Source organism: Suricata suricatta, chromosome 17 (assembly GCF_006229205.1).
Source record: "Suricata suricatta isolate VVHF042 chromosome 17, meerkat_22Aug2017_6uvM2_HiC, whole genome shotgun sequence".
In the NCBI taxonomy this organism is placed as follows: Eukaryota; Metazoa; Chordata; class Mammalia; order Carnivora; family Herpestidae; genus Suricata; species Suricata suricatta.
Window position 1 is genome coordinate 21883485 of NC_043716.1, and position 12494 is coordinate 21895978.

The window sequence follows — 12494 nt, forward strand, 5'->3', positions numbered from 1 at the left end:
TTTAATAAATTTAATAAACTTAGAATGGGTATCTTGAAATTTTTTCAGAATCTCTTTCCTTCCTTAATCATAATAAACCTTAAACCTAAGTTTGATCCCAAAGTGATTAATTAATGTATGTCTTGTACTATTTACTAATACATATTGCTGTTAAGTGGTTCAGAGTAACCAGAGTAGGATTTATTGTTTTACAAATTAGGGTAGTCAACATTTTCAGCTCTATTTAAACAAACTGTGGGCACAGATTTCTGTTTAGAAAGGAAAGGTCAACATCCAAGCAAATGTTTCTTAATATTCATTAGTCTTTACTTGAGTTGACTCTCTGGTTTTAGGGCAATTGCTGTGATTTTCACCCAGAGGAGTTGTGGCTTAGTAAGGATTAGGCCTTGTAACAGTAGGGCGTTTCGCCTGTAGGCAAACATATTTAACCTTCTCTAGATGTGATCATTTGAATTTTAAGTACATCCATCTCCTAATCTGTTCTTTACTTTGGGGTAATAAATAGGGATTTTGTTTTTTACTTGCCTCTGTAACCATATTTATATGCCATTTGAATTACCTGTCTCCTGGTAACTTTTGACCCTTGGATGGAGAAAGTGAAACAAATCAACAAATAAAAGCAACCCATTCTAGAACACAAGAACCAAAATTTAAACTCTAAAAAGGAACATAATCTCTTATATAGGTTTTTATCTGATTAATCGTACTTAATTTGTTACCTTCACAATTCCTTATGTCGTTGTTTTTTAGATAATTGTTTTGTCCGTTTGTGCTTGTATTGTCTTTCTAAAGGAAACACAAATGCATAAAAATCCCTTTTGAAATAAATAGGGATGATATATTGCTGCAAATGGCATATCCGGAATAGTACTAACATTACCTAGCTCTCTTCTGCATCATACAATTAAGAAGTGATAGGTCTCTGACGTGAAATACAACTGTACTATAAAACCTAATCCTGCTTCTAGAGATCTAAAAATGGTTACTTAACTAAATCTTTTAAAATCACTTGGGAAAAGTGCTTTTGAGTTAGGTATTGCTTACTACTTAATACTTGGCTTCTTTTTGGGGGCGGTGTGAGATGGTAAATAGTAGTCTAATTTAGAAAAATCTCAACTTTTAAAAATATTGCTTTGGTGACAGTTATACAGTTATTTCCCAGGAGTTTACAATGGGAAACATTTTCACATTAATTTTCTTGTGTTTGTCATTTAGAACGAATGGGTAGTGATTTAACATTTTCTTGTAGAAACTATAAGAACATTTACTGCTTTTCATCTAACGCACTTTACCTTCTCATGGAAGGGAAAATATGTGCATTGTTACCTATTCTGCCTTCTATTTAGAGGTACTGTACGGCAAAAGCAGTATGACAGAACACTTCTTAAATGGCACATGTCATAAGATGATAGAATTTCATATATTTCTTGGCAGGTGTATATGAAATTGCTTCCCTTTTTGACTTCCTTATTAATTTTTGGCTATATTAGCCTCGCTTCCCCCAATCTAGATACTTCTTCTCTTGGCTTCCTTGACACTTTTTGCTTCTAAGTCGTCTTTCTTAGCTTGTTTTTCTGTATTTTCTCTTTGCCGTTCTCTGTTCATTCTCTTCTCTGGTCATTAATCTTGATGGTGTTGCAAGGCCCATTCTGAACCTTCTCTTTCTGTGCTTCTCTTTGTATTCCTCTAGGGAACTGATCTGCTAAACAGATACTGCTGATCTGCTACAAGGCTTTACAGTTTACACCATGGTTTCATTTCTTTCTCCCTAAAACAGATCCTAGTGTTTCGATGACATTGTTAGCATTTTATTGATGAGGAAAATTTGTCTCAGAGAAGCTGTCACTTGCCCAAGATGACACAGCTGGTAATTATTAGAGCCGATACTTGATCTTTGTCTTAATCTAGACCATCTACTTTTTACACCACACCCCATGGTACCCTGCTGATTTCACCTGAGATGTCTGTGTGAATTTCTTCCCAATTTACTTCTGGAACTCTGACTGCCAGTCCCTTCCCCTAAGCTGTCTGTTAGCCTTCCTGACTTGTTTTTCTTACTTTAAACTAAACAGTCGAAAACAGCATGTATATTTCCCATCAGCCCTCCAGATTCCTCTGTAAGTAGGAGGAGCATCACTAGTTTTTTGCTTCTTAGTTTTTGTTTATTCTCCAAATCTGATTATTCATTCTTCATTCTTGTATGTTCAAGAAAATGTTAAAGGAATTTTTACATTTTTTTCTTTGCATTATATAAATCTTAGAAAACATGCACGATAGGGTGGCATGGCAAACTCATGTCTCCTTGTCCCTCAGCCTCCACAGCTGCCACTATTTTGCCAATCTTGTTTCGTGTATTACCCCCACAGTTTTTTTACTTTTTGAGGGAGCTGGAGTATTTTAAGTCAAATTCCAGGTCCTAGCATTTCACTCATAAGTACTTTACTGGTATCTCTAATAGATAAGGATTTTTTTTTAATGATCATAAATAATCAAGCTTAGCAAAATACACATAATATTGAATAAGCAGTCTGAACTACTTCCAGGTTTTCTTAATTATAATTCTCTATTGTCTTTTAAAATGTATCTGAGATTGTGGTTTTATTTATTTATTTTTTAAATGTCTGGAAGAATTCACAGTGAAGCCATCTCAGCCTAGAATTTTCTTGTGGGATTTTCCCCATTTTTGAAATTGATAAATCATTTATAGTAATCTTTAAAAAAATTTTAATGTTTATTTGGGGGAGAGCGTGCAAGTGAGCACAATTGGGGGAGAGGCAGAGAGAGACAGAGAGGCACAGAATCCAAAGCAGGCTTTGTCAGCACAGAACCTGATGTGGGGCCCAAAACCATGAACGTGAGATCCATGACCCGAACCATTGGACACTTAACCGACTGAGCCATCCAGGCACCCCTCATTTATAGTAATCTTAATGGTGTACTAACCTTTTGTGTATAGCTGAACACATTTTTACGTTTGTATACAAGCATAACCACCACCCTGACCAGATATTTCCAGCAATTTTAGAAGATTTCTCATGCCCCTTTGCCATTAATAGCCACTCTTCAGAGATAACCGTTGTTTTGACATCTGTCACTACAGTTTTGTTTATTTTAATTTTTTTTTTAAGTTTACTTATTTTGAGAGAGAGAGAGAGAGAGCAGGGCAGAGAGAGCTTCCTAAGCAGGCCCTGTGCTGTCAGCATGGAGTCTTGATGTGGAAGTCGAACTCATGAACCCTGAGATTATGACATGAGCCGAAATCAAGAGTCGGATGCTTAACTGACTGAGCCACCCAGACATCCCTTGCTTATTCTTGAACATGTATGTATGTATACAACATGAGTTGTATGTTCCTATTTATTGGTGTGTGGTATTCCATTGCCCGACCATGTCACGATTTATTATTTATGTCTTTCCCCGTTGATGTACCTTTAGATTGTTTTCAGTTTGGGGTTCTTCTGGATAAAGCTGCTGTGAATATTCTTAGGTATGTCATGGTAGACTTACGTACGTACTTCTTCTGTATATACATGTAGGAATGGAATTGCTGGGTCATAGAATAGATGTACAGTAGCTATATGAGACACTGCCAGTTTTCCTGAGTGATCAGGAAACCCTCCTAGTGTATAAGAGTTCTGGGTGACCCACATCCTCAGGAGCACTCGAGATTGTCATTTTGATTTTTGCCTTTCTGGCGGATGTGTGGCAGGGCCTTGTTTTAGTTTTCATGTCTGTTTTCCTATTGAGTAGAAATGGCTTAAGTCCCTCTTCATGTTTATAGGCGTGATCCTCTTTCAGTAGAGGACCCTCTCCTTTGGTTACCTAGATCCTCCTTTGTGACATGCCTAATCTTCTCATTTTTTTAATGAGTTCTCTTTGTAGAAATTTTTTAATGATTGAATGACTTGTAGGAATCTTTTATGTGATTTGGATACACATCTTTTGTATTGCAAACATCTTTTTGTTGTCTGTGAGACAGAGTTTCATTTTTTATAAATGGAGATGTTTGAAAAAAAGATGTTCTCAAGTTTAATGAGGTCCAGGTCATCCCTTTTATACTTAGTGTTTTCTGTAAAAACTGTTGTCCACTTCAAGGCCATCAAGGTAGTCTCTGAGGTTTTCTGCTTCACATTTATGTTTGCTCTGTCTCTTCAAGTTTTAGTTAGTGAGATAATAAGAGTGAAGTCACTTTTTCTCACACAGCTATCCGGTTGACCCAGCATCGCCTGTTGTTTCTTGGCAGTCACTACTTTTTATTTTTGTGCGTCGTGGCTGTAAGCAGTTTTTTTTTAAGTAGTTTATTGTCCAGTTGGTTTCCATACAACACCCAGTGCTCTTCCCCACAAGTGCCCTCCTCCATCACCACCACCTCTTTTCCCCCCTCCCCCTTCCCCTTCAACCCTCAGTTCGTTTTCAGTATTCAATAGTCCCTCAGGTTTTGTGTCCCTTTCTCTCCCCGGCTCTCTTCCCCTCTTCCCCTCCCCCTGGTCCTCCATTAGTTTCTCCTGCTCTCCTGTTAGACCCTTGAGTGCAAACATATGATATCTGTACTCCTCTGCCTGACAGCTGTAGCAGTTTAGATTACTCTTCGCGGATCCCCATGCTTATTCTCCCAACTTGAGTCCATTTTCCATACAGCTGGTAATGTTTCTGTAACGTTATAGTTCTTTGTTCAACAAATCAAAGTGATTCTGTATTGCCTATTACAAAAAATTAACTTCCCAGGCTAGTTTCCAAAGTTTTATCTTCCTCATTTTCTCTCTCCCAAAATCTTAATCCCAATCTCTTATCCTGCCAATATAATTTTTTCACCGCCTCCGTTGTCAGATTGTTCAGTCCTGTGCCTTTGTACAAACCATTCCTTCCTTTTGGGAAGATCTCTCCCTAATAGTTCCCCATAACTGTCCTGTTTTTCAAAATCTAGTCATAAAGCCATTTTCAGAAGGGTTTAGAACCAGCCCCACCTCATTTTGCGTCTATAGCTTGTCAGTATGCAGACACTCATGTGATACTCAGTTCTGCTGTTACACAGTGAACATACTTCCCAGTCATTTTGTAAATGCTGCTTTTTGTTGTTGTTTGAGTATTTGTGGACAGGACATATATTTTCCTTTTTTAAAAATATTGCCCCAGAGGGTGCCTGGGTGGCTCAGTCAGTTGAGTGTCTGACTCTTGATTTCAGCCCAGGTCATAATCTTATGGTTCATGGGTTCAAGCCCCACATTGGGCTCTGCACACTGGCAGCACAGAGTCTGCTTGGGATTCTCAGTCTCCCCCTCTCTCTTCCTTTTCCTTTTCTTTCTCTGTGCCTCCCCTGCTTGCAGTATCTCTCTCTCTCAAATAAACAAACTTAAAAAAATACATTGCCCTGGGGGGCTCTCATTATAGTGCTACATCATAGAGTAGGTGCTCAATTAAAATTGACTGACTGATGAGGTTCTATAATATACATGTATTTTCATTTTAGCAGCTATATTTTGATAAAAAATAAGAATTGTGCTGTCATTTCTTTGTATGTATTAACAAATAATTATAAAATAAGAGGTTTTTCCCCCATCCTGTGTTTTATAGATTTGACATTCATTTGTTTGTTGCTTTCTTATTGTGTCCCAGATGAAACTGACTTTTCTCTTTTCTCCTCTTTGTGTGTGTGACTGCAGCACCGATGCAGGTGACAGCCCTGTTGGCACCACCACTGCCACCAACCTGGAGCAGCCTCAGGTTATCCCCTCTCAAGGTGACCTTCTAGGAGACCTTTTAAACCTTGACCTTGGCCCCCCAGTCAATGTGCCACAGGTGTCCTCCATGCAGATGGGAGCAGTGGATCTCTTGGGAGGAGGTCTAGATAGTCTGGTGAGTATCTTTCTTCTGTATTTCTTTTGGTTATTTTTAATTCTTGATGTGCTAAAAAGCTTTAGATTACTCAACTTTTTAGAACCAGACCTTTCCTTGATGAGCAGAGCAATGTCCTTTGATAAAGGACAGGATTGTTTGTCCTCAGAGAATTAATTGATACTGTCAATTAATATTGGTATGGGGCACGTTCGCACCTGCACATGATGGTTTTGTTGCCCTGCCTCTAAATAGAACTTACGATATTTAGCCGACCTGTTGTTCAGCAGCCTTAATACTTAGTATCCTTTCCAGAGCTAATTACTGTTCCTGCTTCTTAACTCTGGATAGCCCCTGTAATTTCTTTTTCCCTGAACAGCATACCTCAGAGAGATCATCTTATCTTGAGGCCTTCAAACCTATGGCTTTTTTACATTTTATTGGCTTGTGCCCTAATTCTGAAAGGCTTTGAGGCAGCCATTTGAGCCATTTGTGTAAAAAAGTATACTTTTATTACAGTTGGGAAGTATTGCTTGATTGATTCTTTTTGCCCCCTGCTTCTTCCTCCCGCCCATACTTCCAATTTAATTAGCTTCCAGGATTCTAATAATAAAAGGCTTCAACGTCCAGAGTATCTGTGACTATGTACTACCAGTGGGAACTAAAATTAGTTTTTGTTGCTGTACAAGATAAATGAGAAATATTAAAGATGACCTTCCATCTGGGTAGCGAAGGCTAGAAAAATAACAGGTCACATCACATGGCTCCCTGAAAACTAGGTTTTTAATTGTGGTATTAGAGGGACGCTTAGCTAGACACTTGCATGTGTTTGTATGTAAAGATGCCCAAACAAACTTATTTCCCAACGTGAGAAATTGGAGGACGTGCCATAGATAGGAAAGTATATGTTCTCAAAGATTACATAATGCATTATGTCTGGGATTTATGCCAGCCAGTACAGGTGTGTTTAATTTTGGCTGGCAGAGGGTCTGAGAAAATAGGGTTACAGCCCTATCTCTGTGGGTTGTGCATTTTACTAATGGAAAGTCACTGCTTTCAGAGTCTGCACACTGACAAAGTGGTGGACTCCAGGTCATAGGGATGCAGGTAGCACTCCTTACTGTCTTTCTTGGGAAAGTAAGCGTTTGCTTTTCATAGTCATATCTTTAACGAGTGGAATTAACTGATTATATAAAAAGAGCTTCCACATGTGATCATTCTGCATGGCTGTATAGCCTCCTTGTAGACTCAGATGAGTCTGTGGAGTCTCTCAGAAGACTAACCAGTGACTACAGAAATAATAACGGAGACTCTCAGAAATCCCACATAAACACTGAACTATCTCTTCCTGTTCTGTGGTCAAATCACCCGCAAGTGATGTGTTATGTCCTTCTCAAGTTTATGCCCTACAGCCCTACTTATTAATTTGCCTGATGGCTGACAACATAATGGACTCATTGAACCTAAGAATGACATAGAAATTAAGCTTGAAGGATGGAGGGGAGAAAGAGGCCCTTTATTTTAATGTTGTCTGGCTCAGGATTTTCTGCTCTTCCTGACCCACTTAGCAGGGAAAGAAAGAGACAGGTGTGTCGCTTATGTTAGAATTGCCCTTAATGCCAGTGAGTTTTCTCATTATATTTTGCTTAGCTTTCCATAAGTATTACTTCAAATAGAAAAAAAATGTTACATTTTTAGTTTGTAGTAGCTGAAGTCACACATGGGCCTTTGTTTCTTTCTTTCTTTTTTTTTTTTTTGGTAAAAGATGTTCTTTTGGGGGTGGGGTGAGTATGTTGTTTCTCCACTGGGATTTGTAAATGCATAGCCTTTGCTACGTAGGCCCAGTAATGTTCTGTGTAACTCTGTTATTTTACCTCTTTCTGACTTCAGTATTCAAACTGGTATACTTGGTGTTATAGCCCTAGAAAGTCATGTGGTTTTCAACTTATTCTGTGATCTAAATATATCTCGGAAATTAAACTAATGAGTAAAAGTTTTGCTTTGTCTGTATGGGGTTAATATATATTCACTTAGAGAACTAAGATCCTTGTAAGAGACTGTCACAAAAAAGCCCAAACCTGCCTGTGTGGAAGATGAGTTTCCAAGACAGCCTGTGCTATGCCATTTTTTAAACACTTTATTATTCTTGTATAAGTTACCTAATTTAAAGGGAAAATAGTCCTCAAAGTTTTTACTTAATCTATTTAGATAGTGCTGTTTCTTGAATGAATCTTTTCCTTATAGTAATGCTTCTCAAACTATAATATCAATCTGTATAAATCTAATAAATCTCCTGGAGATCTTGTATAAGGCAGATTCTGATATAGTTGGTCTGGGGTAAGACCTAGGAGTCTGCATTTCTAACAAGCCCCTGGGTCCATGAGTCAGATTTTGCATTGTAAAGCCATAGGAATTTCTGTGACCACTTTGAACCACATCAGTTTGGTGCTTGAACCATAGCTGTTGGTAAACCCAGATGCCTTTTTCTCTTGACTTTAGTAGTAAACACACTCCTGAAAAGGGGGCTTCTCAACTCTGCCCCAAATTGAGGGAGGGAGAGAAACTCATATTTCTTAAAGGACCTTCTTTTACTGTCTCGGATGAATAGTGTTGCTAGGAGTGGTAGGATTTGACCCAGACCCCTGTGTAAAATTGGGCCTGGGTTAGAGTCATGTGATCACCGGGCTAGCAGCACTCGTGACCGCAGTGTTCATTCGGAAGGGCAGTCCGCAAGGCCTCTATAGCGCTTCTGCTGCTCAGCATCGCCGACTGGTGGGACCCTACCCGTAGGGTAGGTGGTGTGATGCTTATGAAGCAGGTAGTTAACTAGCCTTTGATTTAAGCTTGGAGTTCTCAACTCCACCTGCATAATTAGTCTCACATTAGTACCATATTAAAAAAAAATACTATCAGTGTTTGGGTCCAAACCTAAAGCAATTAAGGAGAATTTCTGGGAGACAGTACCTAGACATTGGTAATTTCGGAAAGATGCCCAAGTTATTTTAACTTTGCATCCAAGGTTCAGAACATTGAGCCAAAGGAAGTTCCAAATGGAGTTAGGTAGAGATGTTCAAAATTGATCTCTAAGCCAAAATAGTGGTTTCCACAGAAGATTTACATTCTGGTGAGCCTCTTCAGTGCCTCCTACAAAATCAGACGTCTCTGACTTGACCTGTGTTACTTCCCCCCCCATGATATTTTTCTGTTGTGATTTGCAATTAGGTGGTCAAACCTACCAGAAATTGGCCAGGAGTTGAATTTGATCAATTTAGATTTAGTTGTTCAATCCCAGGGTTCTTTTTACCTTTACTCACTTTGCATAATTGGAGACTGGAAATTGTTTTTATATTTTGGATTGTCTCCATTTTTCTGTTCCTCTGTCTTAAAACTTGATATTCACTAGAGAATGTTACTGTTCTTCTCTTTTCATATTCTTGTCATCCTCCCATTAGATCTTGTTTACCTTCTTTCATTATTGCACTTACAAAATTTTGAGATTTAGTGAATTGAGACTTTTTCTAGAATTGTTAAGGAAATATTTATCTGTTTATCATTATTATTATTATTATTATTTGTCATAACACACCTGAAGACTTCAGCCTTCTTCCATCAATAACAGTGACTCCTGACAGCTGTGATTTTTAAACCAAAAGAAGAGTAAGTGGGGATATTGTTGTGATATAGAGAAAATACACACACAGGGGTGCCAGGGCGTTGGTTGAGCATCCAGCTTCAGCTCAGATCATGATCTCGCAGTTCATGAGGTCAAGTCCCACCTCGGGCTCGCTGCTGTCAGTGCAAAGCCAACTTTGGGTCCTCTGTCCACCCTCTATCCACCCCCCCCACACCCTTCCCCTGCTTACTCTCGCTTGTTCACTCTCTCTCACACACTCTCAAAAATAAACATTAAAAACACACACACACACCCCATGCTTCCTAGTTGATTCTTATTTATTTATTTAGGAGGCAGGCATCTTTGAAAATCATTGATTTAGGGAGAGCTTCAGATTTAAAAAATGGAATGCTTTTTCATCACCGGACTTGAATCCAAGTGGATTTCCTACGTGTTCTTTTCAGTCTGCTTACTGAAATAATCCCATTTTTAGTTTCTGCCTGCCTTAGCATATTCTCTTTTGCTTGAACTCTGCAGATAGTTTCCTCCTTCTGTTAATATAAATGTAACTGTCACCTTGAATTGTATTGAAACTTCCTTGGTTGATGTAAAGCAGGATAATATACTACCTAAATGTAAGTTTACAAAAGTAGTTACTTAAGTCTTTGTTCCTTAGTTTCAGAAATCATCTATGGGTCTTTTGGTGCCTCTACTACAAAATCTACGAAAGTGCTCGTTCTGGGTAGGGTGACATTTCTGACAGTGTAAATCCCGGTTTGGTGTAGTGTTAGGAGGTGACCTGACGCCCATAAGCATAACTCCTGCATATGTGTTATAAACTTACAGTATTTGCTGATAAGTCTGACATCTGTGAGGATCACTAGAGTAATAATAATTGAATCTTTGTTGTTGTTGTTGTTGCCTTTACTTTCAGGCTGTCAGCATAGGCCTTGGCTAAATTATAGCCTTTTGTTCATCCAAGGTGCTGTGCATTATTCTATTTAGATAATGGAACTATTGTACATGAAGCACGGAAAGGAAGCATTATCCAGGGTGCCCTTTCTCTTTGCTGACAAAGGTTTTCCTGCCAGAGAATGTCCTTTCAGTGTGCCCAGCTGGAGTAGTGTGGGATAGAAGAGAAACGGCCTTTTCCTAACTCCAGTGTGTGTTTTTCAAATCCTCACACTCTATTTGTATGTTTTTTCCAGTGTAATTAACTTGCAATGTTTTATCAGTGTCAGGTGTATAATATAGTGATTCAGTAACTCTCTACATTACTCATTGCTCACCACGATAGGGTGCCCTCCCACCCTGTTTATTTTTTCCTTTCAGAAATTTAAAGTCAAGAACTATTTTAGTGATAATTTTAGGGGCTTTTTAGCCCACAGGACTAAACTACTACATACTAGCTTTGCATCTTCCTATTTCTTCCTCTGGAAAAGATTTGCAGTGATTAAAGAGCTTAAGTTTCAGAGTTGGTGGTGTTGTGGAGAGAGGTTTTTGAAGTGTAGCCCAGTTTTTGTGATAAATTCTTCAGTATGACTTCTGTAACCCCACTGTCTTTTTATCAATATGTAGATTTGACCAAGGCTGGCCTCAGGCAATTTGGGGGAATAATTGCTCAATACTGAGTTCCTATTTCTGTTCTAATTTCCTGTGCTGGAACTCTTAAGAATTTCTAATCCTCAAAATAACTCTGCAAGGAAATTGGTATTGAGCTCCATTTTATAGAAAACTCAAGGTTTTCATAGCAAGTAAGTCTCAGAGTCAAGATCTGAACCCAAGGCTATCCTGTGCTGCTTCCGGTTTGTTGTTGTCACCTTCTAGAGTAGAATCTGGTCTCACTTAACTTTGGTCCTTTTCTGAGGAATACACAGTCTGTGGAGTACTCAGCAGAATGCAGGATGCATTTATAGCTGCAGAATAAATTTGGTTCATTGTCTTACAGTGTCATTCTGATTTGATGGTAAGGAATAGAAACACAGACTAAACCCTGCTGTGTTAAGGCTTAGAATTTAAAATTGCATAAATGTTTAAGATAAAACACAAAGCGTGTTTGCCCTATGCCTCTGCTCACTGTACATCCCAGGTGCACTGGATAGATGAGTTTGGGCTAATGTGCCACTAGGAGGCACATGAAAGCTTGAGAAAGACTGTAGAAGTGCATTCATTTGTGAAAACAGGGACTGGGTAAGTTCATACATCTATCTTGCAGCAAAGAAACAAGATTCTTCATCTTAACCCTCTTTGTAAGCAGATGCACAAAATGCTATCTTCTCATCTCTTTGGCAGTGAGTTGTGATATAAACCACTAGGGCTGTCAGAGCAAATGAATGATGCACATGGCATTCTCCTGAAAACTTGCTGTCAGAACTGCTGGGATAATAATACACTTCCTCTCTAGCAAGGACTTTGGCCTCAGGATGGGGACTAAGTCCTTCCCCCCCCCCCCCCCCGAATCGGTTCTATTCCTGTGTGTTGGAAATGTCGATGCCAATAAGATGCTCTAGGCCAGTTGATGAAACAGTTTTGTCAGCCTTCTGTCCACTTTGTGATAATTTTCTCCAATAAAATAATTCATTTCAAAAGTATCTTCCCAAAAAGTAATGTTGCTAGTATCCCTGCTTATATACTTAGTAGAGCGTTCATTTACTAGAATAAATATTTAAGTGCTGATTCTATATCAGACTTTATTCTGTGTTCTGGGAATATAGTTGTGTCTAGTCCTTCAAGCGTACGTGCTGGTGTGGGGAAGGGAGATGACATCCCACTCTGTAGTCAGGTAGTAAGTACTGTGAAGGGAAATGAGACAGGATAAAGAGCTGCTCCTGTGGAGTTTTACTGTACTCCTCAGTGGATTCTGTCAGAGCTAAGAGACTGGTAGTGACACATTCTGTTCTGTGTCCCGTCTCAGGAAGTACTCTGTTACATTGTTCTACTTTTCTGTTGATAATCAAAGCCCTTTTTTCTGTCAAGCTAATGAGTCTTCTGATGATTTTATGGGATCTCAACTCATTTACACTGTTTTACATCTGGTCCATTCTTAGCT

General features: G+C 38.8%; 1 protein-coding gene across 6 annotated transcripts in view; it reads left to right on the top strand.

Moving 5' to 3' along the window:
- The window catches only part of AP2B1 (adaptor related protein complex 2 subunit beta 1), a 122654-nt gene that overhangs the window by 60520 nt on the left and 49640 nt on the right, over nucleotides 1-12494 (top strand). For all 6 annotated transcript variants that reach the window (XM_029929187.1, XM_029929191.1, XM_029929190.1 and 3 more), the window contains exon 14: nucleotides 5661-5853. In XM_029929187.1, coding sequence (XP_029785047.1) covers nucleotides 5661-5853 — 193 coding nt within the window. The remainder of the gene's footprint in view (nucleotides 1-5660; nucleotides 5854-12494) is intronic.